We start from the raw sequence: 19,233 nt of genomic DNA, 5'->3' as shown, positions 1-19,233 counted from the left end.
TTTTAACACACTGTGTGTTTGATTTAAATGTCATTTCATTACAACAAGAACTCACCAATAAATGCTAAAAACATTAAAAGTGGTAGAAGTTGTCTGATTGTTTTCGCTCGGTTTTAAGTGATGCAGAATTGCTTTTGTCCTACAGGCTTCATCCCACATAGATGACCTTCTTTTTCCCATACTGCAGAGGTCTGTAGCGCCTCCCTCCCACGCAACACAAAGCCCACGCAAAGTTTGCAAAAGGCATGCTGTTGGCAGCTTTTCAACTGGGAGGAGCATGACATAAACACTGGCAGGTACTGTAGGTGCTCAGTGCCTACTGAGGGCACCCATACTGGACAATGGATGCACCCACAGAAGAAAACAGCAGAGGATGGTTTCTCATAATCAAGCAGTGAAGTTTGACTCTTACCATGCCAACAGCGACAAGACAGGGCTAAAATTAACACATACAAATTGCACCACCTACTCACTATATTACTGGCTGCTTTGTGCTTGTTATAAGTGCGCAAACAGTATATCATACGCAAAAGCAGTCCCTGTTCAACACAGACCACAATAAAGAATGGAAATAGATGTTCAACACCAGTGTTTATTTATTGCAACAATGTGTGGTTGTGTCAGTGAGGACTTTATGTTCTTTAGCTCAGCAGTAGAAAATGTTTGTCCCCTCAGGTACAGAGGGAATCATCATGTGAGCTATACTGTTTATTGTGCTCATGCTGCTCCCATCACCGCAGGCTTCCTTGTAGAAATGCATTTATCACAGCTACACCCGAGGACAGGGCTGTTGTCCGCAAAAAGCCTGGGAACCCCCAGGCCCCAGGCATTTTTCTCAGAAATATATTTATTGTATAATCTGTAGTATTCAGTACCTTCAAACAAACTCATAGCAGACAGCTCACAAGAACAGACCTCAGTATTTCATATTTATTGATATAATTCAACAATGCATGGTGATACATTCACGTAAAAACAACACCATGGAGAAAACCTATAAACATAGCATATTCTTGGTGTACACACAGTATAATATATATCTTTGTCATGTGTTTACATTCAAGAATGCATCACTTGTGTGTGTGTGTGTGTGTGTGTGTGTGTGTGTGTGTGTGTGTGTGTGTGTGTGTGTGTGTGTGTGTGTGTGTGAGAAAAATCACTTGACCTAGTCAGTGTGAGTATTCGAGCAGTGATCACTGGTCTTGTGCGTAATCCCACCAATGTGACAGTGCTCGAGTTGACCCATGGGACCAGATGTCCTGGTGCTGACAACGAGACGAGCCAGCTGCAAGTGAAACACTCCTCTAAAAGTCAGTCTGTAATCACATAAAGACCAAGTGACTTGAACTGTAGATTCACATGTAATAAATTTAAATCTGGACAGTATTTACAGCATGTACATGAAAGTTATTTCAAAAGATAACTGCATGCCAACAACCCAAACTGTACCACAGGGACACCTTTAATATTATGCATCCTAAATTATAGACCTGCAATGACTGCTATTTGTCATGACGCTGTGAGTTTTTGTTGAGAATGTGTTGGAGAGGTGTAAGTTTAACCTATTTTGTTGGTTTGCTTTTTTGAGATTGTGGTCTTTGGTGTCACACTGGACTGCATCATACTGAAAGGTTATCCCAACAGCTTTTTATTCCAGCTAGCTACTACAACAAAGCAGCTGACTTGCCCCATTATTCTGTTAACATTTAATTAATTTAATAAATAATAGAATAGATTTATTTTTCACTACTTATGGGTCAGTTAAACAATTTCGGAACAATGCCTACTTGCTTTCTTGCTAAGAGTTAGTTTAAAAAGTTTAATTCCCCACGTGCACAATGTAGTTTGACGCATAAGTGTCAACATCTGTCGTTATCTCAGCACTTTTTCATCCGTTACTCAGTTAAAATACTTCACTTCTCACAGTTCACTTTAATAACATTGTTAATAGTTTACCGTACGAAAGATAAAACATGAGCGACATAGCAAGCAACATGCTAACGTTGGGTCGCTATGGCTCTTTCTTACACTGGACTTGTAAGAGCTGCCAAAAATGCCAAAGTAACTGACGCACACCATCTTGTGAAGGTGAGCGGTAAAGTCCTGACCTCATTGCTGGATGCACATCACAAACCAGAGAGAAACGTGACTGGTTCTCCTGGCATGTGTAAATGCAGAGACAGCTAGGCTAACAGGCTAACCTCGCTGGTATAAAACATCTGTGATTATCAAAATGATCAAAAATGCTAAAAACACTACATACAAAAACTAATAGTAAACTATTAACAATACATACACAGCAAACTGTAAAAAGTGAAGCATTCTAACTAAGTTGACACTGGAAGCAAAAGGACATGCAGTTCCTAAAGCGGTTATACTGTACATCACACTACATTGTGCAAGTGGAGCACTCTCATGTCTGTATGGTAGCTAAAAATGATACTAAAGTCAGCAGCTAGTTAGCTTAGCTTAGCATAAAGAGTTGGGGAAACAGCTAGCCCTGCTCATTCTGGGTAACATGTTACATACGTTTTTTTTATCTGTAAAAAAGTGTAAAAATTAGTGGTTGTTTTTGGACAGGATTTGTCCTTGTGCTCAGTTAAGCTAACCAGCTGCTAGCTGTAGCTTCATATTTACCGTACAAACATTTAAATATTATCAATCTTTTTTATCTAATTATCTGTAAGACAGCAAATGAGTCTATTTCTCAAAATGCCAAACTACTGGGCTATTTTTAACAATGTGCTCACCTTCTCCCTGCGGTATATGCAAAACATTGATGGGATATTACAGCATTTTATACAAAGTGAGGAGAAAATCAGTTTAATTTATATGAAGGAGCTCAGCAAGATTTTGTATAAACACTAAAACACTGACCGTTTAAAAACTACTCAAGCTGAAGCAAAACTGGATTTAATATTTCACACTAGCCTTTAATTGCTCTCTGACTTGTTCCTCGCCTTGTGTCTGTGGACCTCCCCTCCTCAACCCTGACGCATTTACATGTTATCACCATGTTTCATGCATACTCTCTGTGTTTAGTTCAGAATACACAACATCCCATTTAGCTAAACTTTCAGAGCAGAATTAATGCAGAGACTAAATTAAATACATTCAAGGAGTTTTTTGACAAAGTGTATTGACATTTCTTTAAAGCTGCCTTGGAGCAATTGAGTGGGTGGGAGATCTGATGATCTTCGGTCTAAACACATTCTTTGGAGCCATTAGGTAAACACCACTATATAACGCTCTATCATACAACTCCATATGTAAACAGATTTCACTATTTCACAGAGTGAAGATGCAAATTATATACAATTGTGTGTGAGTTGTTGTATGATTTCCTTCAGCTGCAGAGGCTGTGTGCACCACCACCAGAGACAACAGCCCCCTGCTCCCACTGTTGCCTGAGGTGAATGTTCGCTGTGTTTCAAATGGGCTTGCTGCTGGTGGTTACATTAAAACATCTCCCAGGGGTGGAAATGTGTTTTTCACATTTCTTACACTGGCTTCACACACCAGTGATTTTCATAATGGAACACACCTGTGACTGTATTCTGGGTTTTAATTATACAAGTTGGGCCCTTGTGTGTCAGTCTCACAGGACCTCTGCCAGGCAGCGGTCAGTACCTTCGCTCGCTTCCAGCCGCACCTGCCGGCTGGTTTTTCTGTTCTCCACCCAGGAGTTGTGTATGACAGTGCCCCCTGGAGAAGGGTCTACCTGGAGCAGGGACACTACCCTCTTCTTAACCTTGGCACGGAGGGCACGGCGCAGCTTCTGTCGGGTGAAGGCGTAGAGCAGTGGGTGGGAGACGGTGGTGCCGTAGGCCAGGGCTAAGAACCATAGGCGTACGCTGACCAGGGTGTCACTGGGGCCGATGCCAAGGATTAGCACGTTGGTCACAGAGAGGGGAGCCCAACAGCCCAGGAAGGTGGTGATGATGATGAGGGACATCCTGAACACCCGCCTTTGTCGCTCACGTCGATCCCTGTGTCGCCGCACTGCCCGCCTCAGAGCAATGATGGCCGACACAGAGGCCTGGACGCCCATGGTGGAGGGCATGTGGGTGGCAGCACCCGTGTCAGGGGTGACGAGTGGGGCTGAAGAGGATAGGGCAGGGGGGGAGGTAGCTGTCGGCGTGGGGGTAGGGGAAGGGATGAGGGGAGGGTGGCTGTGCTGTTTTGTACCATCCGTGGTGCACTGCTCCCCTCCCCCTCCTACTTCAGCACCGTCATTCATTCTGACCCCCGCCTTCTTTTTTTTCTGTTTCTTGTGGCGCCCCCCGCAGGAGGGACCCCTGAACCGCTGGCTCTTCTTCATGTGGGAGCCAATGCGGATGTTTAAAGCCCTCAGTATTCTGGAGTAGGTAAACAGCATGACAGCCACGGTGGCGAAGAAGATGGGCACCTGCAGGATAAGATGGTAATACATACCCTGGCCTGTGTAGTAGCCCTGCCCACCAATACACAGCAGCGTCCGGTTGCGCCATGCTGGCACCACTGTGGCACTGATGCCACGTGAGGACAATGTCAAGGGTGTCCCCTGCCCTCTCTCCTCTGCTCCATCCCCACTGGACCACTGCTCCTCCAAGAACGGGATGAAGAACACAGCCACCGAGGTGACCCAAACAGCAGCCAGGAGCAGCGATGCTCTACGTGTCGTCAGCATCCTGTTGGCCGGCCGTACCGAGATGTCATATCGGTCCAAGCTGATAACCAGGATGTTGATGGCTGTGGCTATGCTGGCGAAGGTGACGCAGGCCTCATGGAAGCAGCAGAGCAGGGCCAGGTTTGGTCCTGGAGGCAGCAGAACAACCACCAGAGTGAGCGGCAGACACAGCACACACACCGCCACATCTAGCACGTGCAGGTTGACAGTCACCATATTGCTCACCGAGTCCACTAAATTGGATTGAGAGCAGTAGAGCACCAGTACCGTCAGGTTGCTGCTAAAACCCAACACCAGCTCCAGCATGAGGAAGGCGGTGAGTGGCACCTGGAAGCCCAGCGAGTATGGCATTAACCATGCCGCGGGGCTGCTGGACGAGCCCCCTTCTCCCTGCTCCTGAAGGACTTCCATTCCCTCCAGGCCGGCCACCATTCCAGCCCAGTCAGTGGTGGCTGGGCCCAAGGTGTAGCTGTCAGTCTCCATGACCACCTCTCAGCCCTCATATATTGTGTCTGTCACGCCGTTGATGAGCTCCCATGATGCACCAGGCTGATCCTCCATGATGCAGGGATGAATAACAGCTTGCTGACAGCGCTGGGGAGACAGGAAGACAATCCAGACAGATGAGAAATGAAGTATGGAGGAGGGAATCAAAACACATTTTCTCTCTCACCAAATCTCAACATAAGTTGTCATAACACAGTGATCATTACCCAGATCTATCTATCTGTCTATCTGTCTGTCTGTCCGTCCGTCCGTCCATCCGTCCGTCTGTCTTTATAAAATATGCACATATCAACCCCTAGTGTCTGCAGATTGAACAGGTGCTGCATAATGCATCGATCCAGCCTCCAATCTGTCTCCTTTCAGTGTCTCTGATTACGATTTTGGCTTGGCTACGGTCTGAGACCTGCACACAGGCTGTCAGAACCGCAGGCCATCACAACAGGCCATCACTAATGTGCTCTGCAGCTCAGGGGAATGAGCAAATTGAATGGAGCAAAGTAATCAGACCTGCAGGTAATCAACTGCCCCTTCATTGGATCAGTGAAAACAACACATTCAGCAACTTACACACAATTGGTTATGATCTCTGCTCTGCCAGCTGTAGCAGACCACATGATTTATTTATAATACCTCAAATGCCAAAGGAGCATAAGTGTTGGACGCTTAAAGCCAAACTGATGACTACTTAAGTTAATTCACTTCACATTTGAAGAGTGTTTTTCATTAAAATACTCTGTGAAAGGACCTCGAGGAATAGCTGCAGAGTGAACCAAAAGTAAAAACCAATCTCAAAGTGGATTTGGGGGAGATTTGGATGATTAAATGGCAATATTATCTACATTTAAAAAAAGTTTTACCCAAGCACATTCAATGAATTGCTTTTGGGGATATGCTAACAGCTGGAGTCAGGAGGTGTTTAGCCTAGCCTAGCACACGGACTGTAAGCAGAGAGAAACTAGCTGTCTGCCAGCACTTCTAAAGCTCAGCAATAAACAGGCATTTCGAAACGACAATGTAAACATGACAATGACGTAAGTAAGTATTTGTTTATGAACAACTTTAGACTCCCTGTTAAACCACAAATTGTTATTCTAATATTTCTAATTGTGTGCAGATAAAACACACAACATACAATGTGGTTATTGGTGATGTTTAGAGGTGTTGTAGGCATGTTTTTCATAGTTTTGAAAGGAAAGAGCTAAGCTAACTAGCTATTGCTAAGCTAATCACGTTCTTGCTTCTAGCTTTCTATGTTACACATAAACATAACCAAACATAACTTTCCTCTCTGGCTTTTTTGTGTTTCTTCAAAGCAACCACAATCATCTTGGGCAGTGCAAAGCCCAGCATGCAGCAATGATGCCCTTGCAAAATAGTGTAGGGGGTGAGCGCTTGCATTAAAATGGCAAAATCTCTGTAAAGAAAAGGTAAGCTGCTAGCTTTATCATTTGTTGTACCATTAGTGACCAGATTAAGGTAGTTTGTTATTATCGGTGCGTAGTAAGGGTGGGTGGTTTACTGGTTTGGTCAACATCACAGCTGTCATGCTTGGTCACAACATGTATTTTGCAACACAGTCATTGATGTCATGAATGTTTTAGTGGGTTAAAAATAACATGCTTTACTGTGGCTGCAAAAACATGCAGGTAGAGGTCTAAACACATAATCATAGAACTAAAGTTATATCCAGTAACTACTGTTTTCTGTGCTAATGGCGATTCAGTTCATTATCACAAACATTTTGAAGGTAACAAAGCACCCCAACTTTTCCGTTGTTGGCTGCAAGAACCAGTGAAGTGAAATGAAGAGGCTATATGTGCGCTAACCATTTTACCTTGAACTGCTTTCTCAACATAAAAAGCAGGATGCACTTCAAAACTCAGCTCAAGAAAGGATCATTACCAAGTTCAAACTTAAACCTGTAAGCTTTGCCAGTGCTTCAGGTTACTTTTTTTTATTAACCTGCTGAGCTTAGCATTAGCACATACCCACACTGAAGTGACTCATGTCTATTGTAGCACATTGGAGATTGGAGTATTTAGCGCTCAGCCTTTGTTGAAGTAGATTAAGTTACTACAGTAGTAGGTTAGTTGTGGGAAACTGTTTTGTCACATTGCTTTTTGTGGAACTTAATACTGCAACGAAAGCTCAGCTGGCTCAGTTGTTAACGTTACACGAAAGCTCCTCCTGCTTCTGATCCTGGACAGTGTGTGTGTCCGTCGCTGCTGTATGTAAATGTACTTGGGTCTTCTCCAATGGGTTTTCTCCAAATTAATGCTGTTGAGATGCCTCATCCTACCGCTTGACTCACTGTGAGAATGAATCACATTATCTGGCAGGCTACTCCTCCTCATAACTCATACCTCATTTTTATTCCAAATTCAAGACACTAAATGTTTTGTTTTTGTTTTTTCATTTTTTATTTGTAAAGACACACTGCCAATAGAGTGAACAAAAAAAGCTAGAATCACGTTTGAGTGGAACATCCCTTTTATTTTTGTAATAGTGTGATTTGTCGCTGCAGAAAAACCAAAATAAACACAGTGAAATTTTAGGTTATATCGCCCACCCCTAGCGTGTAGGCTGTAGTTGTTTCTTTCATGTATCCACCTGGATACTGAAAACGGTAACATGCAGATAGCTGAAGGAGAGTGTCACCTGAAATAGGTCGCCAGTGGCAGGCTCATACCAACAGTGTACATCCGATGAGTCAGACTGGTTGTATTTAGAACAAATACTGACGTGCGATACTGATGAGACTGTCAACAGCATCAGAAGACAATTACTTACATTTAGTCTCTGTCCAGTCTTAATCTGTGCTGTAAAGGGAACTTAAAGAGGAGGAGGATGATGATCCAATCCATTGTTTTGAATTTCCTTTAACTCCCTCTGCAGCAACACCATGAATGGCATTACACGGAAGACAAAAAACATCACTCTGTCCAATTTACAAGTACTGACTACACTTCAATATCTAGATCCAAACAGTGTTATCTGCTGTTATTCAATGCTGTAGCTCACAGGTCATTGAGGACTTGTGTTACGGGTTTCTGTGCTATCAGTGAAACGCAGCATGTGGGTACTTGTATGCACTCAGACAGTGGCTCACTGTTGTATCGACAACTGCAAGATTAAAGGCAGTGTCTATTACACAGTCGCTCGCCATTGATTAGAAGATGGCTACCTATTGCACCTGCGGGAAATCAATTGAACAATTAAAATCACAGCTTCTCTACTCCGGAATTCATCAAGAGGTCAAAAATCTCGGCGTCAGCATGGCGTTCGAAACATGTGACGACGAGCCCCCGAGTCAAAAAGGGCACAGAACAAACTGCAAAGAGCACAACAAATCAGATCCCGACCTCTGCACAACTCCACTCTGGCTACGAGACATTCAGTTGAGTGATGGAGTCATTTTCTCCCAGTTTCTGTTGCTACGGCAACCACACTACAAGAGTCTAGATTAATGAGGACACAGGTGCCATAGTATTGAAGTGTGCGTCACCGGGCTCTTTGGTGACACCACGCTAGTGACAGTGAGGAGGTAGAGTAGCGGAGTTAAAACATCTCTCGACTACAGAGCGGAGAGCTTGGAATGTGTCACATTCCCACAGGAGAGGATAAAAACACAACGTACTGCTGCTGGTCTGTTGAGTTGTGAGTCAAAATGTCAACAGCAAAGTGCAACAATAAAACCTTCTGCTGCTGATATATTGAATATTGCCTTTAATAATCCACACCACAGTGTCTGCTTGTTTGTTGACTTGCATGCGTTCCTTCTCTCCCTGGGCATGTCAACAACAGGATGTGGGAGGAAACAGAAGTCCCCGGAGATCAGCAGCACTCTTCTTTAAACTATTCCCAGTAACATAAGCAAATTACAGACTTTATGGAAGCAAGAGGCAAGTTAAGTTTCTGCAGCACTGCCTATGTTAGAGAGGAAGCAGTTGGCAGATGGAGATCGATGGTTTGGTTTAAATCTGTAAGAGCCGCCTCATGGGGGACGTAAGGAGACACTGGGGAAAGTAAGGGAGTCGGGAAAAAAAGCCGGTGAAGAACTGACAGTGTGCATGAGTGCAGCCCTGCAGCCACTTTGCTCAACTCACGTTGGAGGTTTCCAGCTGGTCCGATCGTGAGCGGACTGTCTGATTGGCACCAGAGGCTGGAAATGGGAGAGAGTGAAGATAAGGGGGCAAAGAGGGGGAGTTTGGATGGATTCTGGGGAGAAATGGAAATGTAGAGAAGTATGGATTCTTATTTATTAAGGTGCACCTGAAAGTAGGACATGTGAAACGCCTGCTAGAGAGCTGAGACAGATTACACAAATGACGCGGGAAGGAAGTAGAAAAGACAGGCGAGCCAGCAGCACTGGTAAACAAGATGTCCCAGGGAGCAGAGGTGGCAGATTTTTTTTTACAGCAGCCTTACATCAGCTTCCCCCTAACTGCCGCTGGTTTCCTGGTTTCCGCCAGTTCCCAAAAGACCTCTTCAGTCCCGAAAGACTCAGCTCATGATTGCCTGTGTGAAAAGCTGCATGATGAGCACGCAGGTTAGGTGGACAGATATCGCCAATCTTGAAATCATAGCTGAATAGCAATCTGGCTTTTGCCCGGCAGCTGATGGAGAATGGAGCTCTATATGTTATATAAGTTTTTCCCGTGATATAGGCATTAACGGTTTGGCAGTGCTGAGTTTGTGTGCTCTACTTCAAGGGAGGTTTTGTGTGATTTTAATACACTAAGGGGGAGTTTTCTGTGTGTAGCTACATTGGTTTTCTGTATATTAAATTAAAAGGCTGAGTTGCAAAGGGCATTCATGTGAAGCGGAAGTGTGAAAAACAATCAATATGACCCTGATGTGACCCACAGTGCCTCACCCTCGCCCATTTCTTTATCCACAGGATGGCTATTAAGAATTTTCTCTGCTCTTTGAACAACCGGAGTCCACGTGACCTCTGGGTTAGAGCTTGTAAGGCACTGTTCATTTCTGAATCCAGATAAAACCTTGTCAGAAGGCAGCAGCCCCACTCCTGATAACTAGCTGTGAGCAGAGGCAGGCAAGTGTAAAGCCAGGTGCATTTCTTAAAGGTGGCTTCCTAATTAAGTCGCCTGCGAGCAGAAGGCGCTCACCAGGGAGTGCTCCAGGTGACTGTGTATGTGACCATTTTCTAGCTTTGCTGAGGGCAATAATCTCACTTAGACCCTGACATCCAGAGCACCAGGGGAGAAGTCACATCAAGGTGATGCATTTAATCTACGGGAACACTATCTCAGCAACACCTTCTCCTTTTAGCCTCCGACAATGTAATGAGGTCTAATGTGAGAGCAAGAACACATTTTCAGAGAAAACTAAGTATCAGGTGTTGACGTTGAGAACCGAGTGGACTGTACATGTTGACTCCAGGGTCTGACCTGTTTGTAACTGTTTCCTGCTAGCCTGAAGCTAAATAAATTTGGTTTGGCAGTTAAATACAGTTATTTACGGAAGCCCTAAAGGGCCATGCATTCATACATTTTATTTCCTCCGTTTTCCTGTGATAATAAGTTAATTTTGTTTGTTTTCTCGAGATCTCAAGTTATTATCTCAAAATAACAACTGCCATTTTCCCGAGATAACGGGATAATTTTCTCGAGATCTTGAGAATCTTAGAGGATCGACCCCACTCTCGTATGTAGTCAACATGAAGTTCCAGCAAGCAGCCACTGGGAGCAGAGACACTTTTTGAAATGCCTCATTTTGCCTCCATTTCATTTTAAAAGCAACATTTGTTAAAAATGACTCCAGCCCCTGCTGCTGATTCTGGTGCGAAATTGGGACAAAATTTTAACTTAGGACCTGATAGTTAAAGTACACTTTTAACTAAGATTGAACAACAGTATACAACAAGTAAAGGAAACAGTTATTGTGAAAATCTGTTCTAAAACTATGAAATCAGAATGTAATTAGATCGACTGATTAGCGAGCCAGGTAACTAGCTAGAATAGTCTAAGGTTTACAAACATATCAAGATCATTGTTACATATTTGATGGATTTCACGGCACATAAAAAGACGGTGACTTACAGCACACTGCTGCATAAAGTAGTTTCTCATTTTTCCTCCCCTTGTCCTCTTGTACATCGTGCACTTTGAGTAGCTGTAAATTATACGACTGCACCTTCTAAAAAATGTGGTGCTCGCCACTGTTCTTCTCAGATTCATGATCCTGTCGCGGCCCCTAGTGGAGGAGATTGACAGGCGTGGTATTTGAGTTTAATTGTGTCAAATTAATGAATTACTGTGTGGAAGTCGCATTACATTGCTTAAAATGTTGAAGACTGTTTAAAAAGCCCTTATGTCTGACCGCGTTTCAACACAAAGTGACACCTGCTAACAGGCTGCTGGCTCCAGCTTCATATTGACTGTAGAGACATGAGGGTGGTATCAATTTTGTCATCTAACTCTTGGCAAGAAAGTGAGGAAGCAATAAGTAAATATCCCAAAACGCTCAGTTTGTACTTTAACCAGATGTGTACTGATCTACAAGTCAAAAATGCACCGTGAAACTCCTATATGTACTGTAACTTTTGCTTCTTCTTCTTTTGTTGTTTAACGATGAACCAATGTTATTCTTCGTCACATTCAGTCGTATAGTTGCTCCCTGAAATTCTCACTACAAAAATGATAAAATATACACATACCCATACAAATATTTAAATGCATTTATTTTATTCTGCACAGCACTTGACATCACATCCAGGTCCTAATCTTAATCCTTTGTTTTTCATTCATCTGAGAGGAGTGTTTTGTTTAATCTCATTTAGCTCTATTTATATGTAAAGATTGGTGTTTAATAGGTTCTTTCCTATGCCATGGATTTTGTTGCTTTGTGATCTTGTTGAATGCCAATGTTCTTCAGGATAATCAAGGTTCAGTGAAGCTAATCATTATACATCAGGTTTTATAGGACTAAGAAAGCAAGAACTTTCAGTATCTATCTGTGTTCAACAACAAGGCGCAGAGAAATCAGAGAAAGTGGAACACCAAGTTCAAAATTTACTAACCCTAACCCTAAACAGCCAGACTTGAATGCAACCCCTGGAGGGTATAGAAAGGTTCGTTCAAACATAAGAAATCAATGCAGGTTGATGAATAGTGCAATAAAAACATTAATTACAACACTTCATTACAACAACTCCCAAACACCAGACACTGATCTGATGATATAATGGATCATTTTTCACTTTAACGGCGCATCAAAGCCTCAGCAGGGAGGTTAATTCACAAACTGGTACAGCACATCCAGAGCTACCACTTTCCACGCACACAGATCTGAGTGATGCTCCACAACCTTTTCCCCTCCGGTGTAGGAAGCCAGAAAATATGTGACGAGAGACTGTATAGCATGTATAATTGAACAGCTATAGTCACATCAGCATTTCCCAGAAGCAGCAGCACAAAGATTAAAAAGATGAATGGCAGAGAAGATAATCTCGCTAGTCCTGTGAGACAAGCTGATGTAACAGGTTGTCAAAATGACACATGGTGAGAAGACAGGAATGCAGAATAAAAGTACATGAATAATGAGGGGGAATACATTTTAATGTATGATTTTTATGGGAATACTGTGGGAAATCACATTGTTAACCACATGCCAATAATGATCATGACCAGTGTGTGATTTTTCCTTTTGAACAGGGGCGTGGACACAACCCTAACCCTGATGTAACCCTACAGTAAAAACTACATCTGTAGTCATGTCAGCAGCACAGAAACTACTGAATGATCATGGAAATGTTGGAGGGGTACAGGCAGCAGTGTGCCTCTATGATCCTCTTGCTCCTCTGAGCCGACACATCGCTTCCTGTCACCTTGATCATGCAGGTGACATCACTCCAAAGAGTATATAGGCTACATTATAGTATAGAATTATATAGAATAATATTATAGCTCTGAGACGAAACTGACAGAAGGGAGGGACAGAGAGGACTGCACAATTACAAATCTGCCTGCTACCTCAGCACCACGGACAGCACCATGGATATATCAATGCACACTTACACTACTGATATCTCAAAACCATGATCAGGGCTGTAGATTATAACTTACACAAACTCTCTCTCTCTTTCTCTCGACATAACACATGGGTGTTGACATGAACTCCATATTTTAACATTTAACAATATTTTAAAGCATCACAGGGTTATGGCGGTTTGAAGTACATCAGATTTTCTTCAATAAGATGCAAAGTTACGCATTAAGGTGCCTGAAAATCTAATCAGACCTTCTACTCAAGCAAGGGAAACTGTGGGGAAAGTATGAAGTACTGTCACTAAGTTTCTGCTAGTAGCCGTGGTGGCAGAACAGAAAGAAGCGATGAACGGGGTGGGTATTTAATGACCATATTTTTATTCTAATATATACCGTATGTAATGAGATTGTAAAGCCATTACGGATACCTTAAGGTGTTTTTTGTAATCTGTACAATCTGTACACGACGACGTTTTGGTGTTGACACATTATTTAAGACAAAGGAGTGCAGGGTGAGTAACTACAAGACAGAAAGTCTGGAGTCAACATGAGGACACGGACCATGTACACTCCCTCTATACAATAAACGGCCATCAGAAGAGGGTGCGCACAAGTGAAAAAAGACTCCCCATTGAGACATCAAGCTGGGATTTGAGTGCTCTCTCCAGTCACTGCACCGTGATGGAGACAAAATGTCATGTCAGAGCAAAATACTTGCAGGCCACTGCTCATCCCCGGCGCAGTTGGCCTAGAAAAGCAAGGCACACACATTTATATTACTACACAAACACACACACGCACAGTTACACAACAGGACACCTGCTGAGTCTAAGTGGTCTTGTAGCTGTAGATGAATACAAAAAGGATGAAAGTCTCATCCGAGGCAGCGCTGGAGTACATTACAGGACTGTACGTGCAAGGGATTATTTTCTCTGACAGCAATTGAAAATACAAATTGAACACAGAATTCTCTCCTGAATCTGACTTCCAGCTGCTCGTCTGCCTGTAACACGGCAACTCTCCGAGGCCTGACTTTGACCTTTAAATGTGAAGACGACTACTACAGTGACATTATGTTGACCATTTTCAAGATCAGTATCATCATGTAGACTAAAGCATTATGGACATTCTGAATGTAAATAAATAGTTCAAAACTGCCAATATGACAAAAACAGTGACATGTAATTTCATGCTCCTAACTGTAATGCCCTCGTGGTACATACTGCATGCCTAAAGTTTATTTTAAAAAACAAAACATGTGTCTGAGTTGACAAACATCATATGTGTGAATCATGGCACAATTCAAATGGGATAAAAAATAAAAATTGTCTCTTGACAAACTACTGCACATATATTTTCTGAAATAAGGTCCCATGGTGGTCCAACTGAAGGGGAGGGACTTTGCCTGTCTATAGTGGGAGTACAGAGGTCTCAAATTACGAATGTTTTTTCACAGACATGTATGAATTATGTGGAAAAAACATTGTGTATCAACATCTTAAATGTCAGCTGCTGACAGGGAAAGTGCCCACCTAGCGTTTTGAAGCTTAGATTGCCCATAAATACTTCCAAAACGTCATTGCCCTCTTTTGAAAAATAGAAACATTTGCACAGTAGCTGTAGTATCATTATAGTCTATATTCCCTTCCCTTCACTTTAATTGCTTATGGCCTCCAAAATATTCAAAACTTTGCACACACACAACATGTATGTCATATGAGCTACACAAAGAAATACACACATAGTGCATCCATACACTGTCTCATCCCTCACGGCTGTATTAACACACTGAGGTCACAAGCAGGGTCAGGGGTCTCTGGTCCAGCTGATTGGTTTATTGACACTCTGTCCGCGGCTTTTACAGCCCTTATATGCGGCTTTTGTTAAAGCTGCATGCATACTTTCCATTCAGAAATCTAATTATTACTTCGGTCCAAGTCATAAATATTTTGGCTCATTTCATAATGGAGTTGAGGGGCAGCTGAGAAAAGTGAGCAGGACGGCATGAAATATGGAGAAATACAGAGAGTGCTTTAAGGAAAAGTATGAGGGAGCGTAAAATGAAGCAAAAACTCTTCAAGAGGCTCATCTTTAATGTATGTATATCTTTAAATGACGGCCGAGGAGGAATGTGAGCGATAACGCGCACACACTGTGAGTGCACCTTGCCATTTCAGTCAATGACCAGAATACAGACTCTCCAACGTTGGATGAGGCAAGTCAGGTTTAAACGAAGCATCCAGCCTCTCACTCAGGGCCTTTGTGTTGTCCTGTTACCTGAATTATTTATCGGCAAGCAAAAATGTGGACCTGAAATAGCCAGGCAATGGTAAATCCCAAGCTTGGGTAAGAAAAGATTGAGAAAAGAAGAAATAGAGACAGGAGAGAAGGTGTGTGTTGCCACTGACAGACGACGGACGCAAAACAGGAAAGCACTTGGTGAGAAAAGATGAGGTTATCTAACTTCAGATGGAGGCAATTAGAAGACAATGCATCCATTTGTGTGTGAGCTCGACAGAAAGGGGATGATGATGTTTTAGCGCACACGCACACACACACACACACACACACACACACACACACACACACACACACTTCCTGTCTTCATGTGTCCAGCAGCATTTGGTTCCCCCCCTTCATGTTCACAATCAAAGCCGTCCACAGCAGAACACGGGGACGGCGCGGCGGAGACACAGCTCAGACCCAAGCTCTTTCATCAAGACTTCTCCCTTTTTCTCTTTGCTTTCCTCCACCTCCACACTCTCACAACCAACCCCTCCCTTCTCTGCTGCTCCTCATCTCGCCTGCTGTGTCTTACTGCATTTAGTTTCACTTTTACAGTCTTTATTTGTCCCTCTGTACAGTACATCTCTCTTTCTAGTTGTCTTGTTCTTCATCTATACTCATATTAACAGCACAGTTTTCTCATAGTTTATATAATGGCAGTAGTAGGAAGTACATATGATATAATGGTGTATTATTTATGGCATATAGTATTGGTCCTTTTGCTTGTTTATGGTGCACCATATGGTCTTTTCATCTGTGCTGTGTGCTGTACTGTACACGGTCACAATGACAATAAAGCTCTACTTGACTTGACTTTAACATAAAAAAACTGTTGCTTGTGATGAAGGGCTGAGAGAGAAGTGGCGTGCCACGGGATGTAGATTGCACGACACCATAAGTCTGAGTTATTTGATTCTGTGAGCACAGATTGTTCTGAAATGCCGAGCAGCATATCGCCCCATCTTGAAAGTGGCCAAACACGCCTGTCTGTCGATCTATTGATTTATCTGCCAATTACATTCAAGATGAATCACTTGGTCTAAAACATAAATGATGACTAAATGAAGTGTTTCTGCCAACCAACAGTCCAAAACAAGGAAAAAAGTTATTTAAATTAGCTTCATAGAAGACTAAGAAAACCAGTAAATAATCACAGCTGAGATTAAAACCAAATATTTATTTTCTTGCTTAAAAAAATATTTAAACCATCACTTGCTTAACAAAGTGTTAAGGTGTGAATGTGCACAAAACAATAACAAGTCCTAAATGTTGCTCATTCTGCCCTTAAATTCAAGATTTATGGGTTCAACTCTAAGTTTAAGTTGTATTTTGTTGACTTCTCCCTGAAACTGCTGTGGAAGAAGATACAGAATCATAATTCAGCGACCAATGGACCCTGGAGGTCAGAGAGAACAGAGCACGAGAGGTTTTATGCGTTTTAAAGATATTTTAAAGCATGTTTGGCCCCTTGGCTGTTGGCACACGCAACCAAACACAAATGCAAAAGCATCGCAAACACACACAGCATCCAAACAGACAAGCGCACTTTGATGCGGGCTGAGATGTTTCCAGCGGACTGCAGTGAGGACTCCCTCAGGAGCGTGGGAGAAACACACAGCCTCGGAGCCCGTAACTGTGTCAAGCACCTACTCCCACATGCAGCCCGTTGTTTCTAATAAAACCCAGGTTCCTCTGCTAAATCGATATTTCCAAACAGCACAGGGCGGTGCGCCATGCTCTGCACGGAGGGAAGCCAATGCAATTATTTCATATCAATCCTCGCATCAAATAAACACATACAGTTGGATCTAATATGTATTATAAAAAAAACAGTGTTTCCAGTTTTTTTTTTAAAGATTTCGTTAAATATCCACACTAATGGTTGGAATTGGATAAAAATACGCTGCGTAAAAGTTTATTTTTACGATTTCCAAAGTTAAACGGGCGTGCAAAAAGTGCACGTGCATATTACAGAATATTAAAGAACTGTCTTATTTTAATTGCCAGCTGAAGTTATTGTTGGACTGGACTGGTGGAGGACATCTGCGTGCCGCTGCTTGCCAAGCGGCTGCGCAATTATACACCAAAATGTCTATCAGATAAACGGCTGCACACAAGAAAATAATCACAGGTTCGTAAACACATGCTTTCATCAACAAAACTGCACGCTTACCTCTTGTGACGGAGCCGTGCGCTCAGAGCTCCATGTCCACAACCTGTGTGTTGATGGGAAGCGTCCCTTCTGTCCTGTGGAGGAGCCGAGCACATGCTCAGCAGCAGCAGCTCCACCAGGGGCCACTGAACACGACACAGCTCTGAGGGACGGACCGACGGATGGATGGACGGACAGACGGCTGCACTGACCGCGGCCAGAGCTCCTCACGCTCCTGCTGGATGACTTCAAGGTACTGGATGAGGAGGGAGGTGCCGGGTCTGCTATCAAGGTCCCTCACATCAGAGGTTTTTAAACTCCAGACCGTCTGTGATGGTGGTTTTTGTCTCTGAGGTTCAACTTTAAAGCTGCAGTCCATTTTTTTTCAGGGATACATTAATATTCAAATGATTTCTTTGGGAGCACTACTGATTATGAAAGAGGTTGTATAAAGCCCTCTGTGGCTCCAGAAGATGTGCAAAACCTAATGAATTGCCTCATGTGATGTCACTTGGGTCAGCATCAGCTGCAGCTGAAAGTGTACAAATTCAGAGTCAGAGAGAAGTGATCTCTGCAGCCCACTCCTCATCTGTTTGAGGCTACATATTAAACACTACTTAGCATAACGCTTTCTGACCAAACTGTCTGTGGTTCAGTTGTATTGTGGGAAATGTATGCCCCAGGTTTTAACAAGGAAGAATAATGTATGGAATAAAAAGACAATATCTCTGATTCTGCTGCACCAATTTTGATCCATTTTAAAAAATAAATAAAAAAACGTATCCCTCCAAGTGCAACACTTAATCGGCAGAGTGCTCTTTTAAGAATAAAAATCTATATTTTGAATATTTCTCAATTTTTTTATCATCATGATTACAAGCTGTTTTCCAGCTGTTTCAAAAGACCTGCCAATTAATGAATATTAATGATAGCAGTTTCCAATTATTGACTTTAGTTGTTTTTTTAAAAAGTAGTATTAAAAGTAGACCCTTTTTTCTATATTTAGATCAGAGGTTGTGCCTTCTTATGATGACATAGTATAGCCTACAGAAAAAACTATAATTTTGAGCTCAAACTTCAAGGTTAAATGAGACAAAAGCAGTTATTGACTGGATATTTTCAGCTGAAGCATCTGCACACCCTCTGTGAAGGGAAAGAAAAATGAAACCACTTGCCAAACAAACCTGTTTAACAGTTGGCAACGAGTAGAAACCAATCCAAATGAAGACAATTACATGGCTGCAATGTAATCCACTTGAATAGTGCCATTTAGGAATACTGTGAACAACAACAAATGTAGATTAAAACATGAGATTGTCAGCCTGCGCCTTGTGACTCATTTCAGTGCAGACAAAGAAATGGCACATGACCAGTGTTCACTTTTTATGTCGTGTTTGCATGTGGGTGTTCAACTGGAGTTCATGCATTCATATGAGATGTGATTTAACTGATGAGATGCCAATACAAAACAATAGGAAAATGTGGTCAAAACATTTATTACATTTAGACAACACCCATATCCCGCAATACATTTGCAAACAGATTAGTTTTGTGTGGAGTATTGCATTTCATGTAAACATGGAGCGAATCAAAAAATGACCTGACAATCA

General features: G+C 42.6%; 1 protein-coding gene across 1 annotated transcript; it reads right to left on the bottom strand.

Annotated features, from left to right (window-relative positions):
- Positions 1–1,183: 1,183 nt before the first annotated feature.
- Positions 1,184–17,959, bottom strand: LOC311254730 (G-protein coupled receptor 22-like). The gene is made up of 2 exons (XM_084348653.1): positions 17,645–17,959; positions 1,184–5,263 (listed from the first exon to the last, which is right to left on the bottom strand). The coding sequence occupies exon 2, from the start codon at positions 5,150–5,152 to the stop codon at positions 3,599–3,601; it is 1,554 nt and encodes a 517-aa protein (XP_084204779.1). The 5' UTR covers positions 5,153–5,263; positions 17,645–17,959; the 3' UTR covers positions 1,184–3,598.
- Positions 17,960–19,233: the final 1,274 nt, after the last annotated feature.

This window comes from Pagrus pagrus (genome assembly GCF_965226575.1).
Source record: "Pagrus pagrus genome assembly, chromosome: 3".
Lineage (NCBI taxonomy): Eukaryota > Metazoa > Chordata > Actinopteri > Spariformes > Sparidae > Pagrus > Pagrus pagrus.
This window is presented reverse-complemented; position numbering and strand designations above follow the sequence as displayed.

What these genes read in the sequence shown, in the direction of transcription:
- LOC311254730 (XM_084348653.1), bottom strand. Translation starts at nt 5,152, where the DNA reads ATGGAGACTGACAGCTACACCTTGGGCCCAGCCACCACTGACTGGGCT.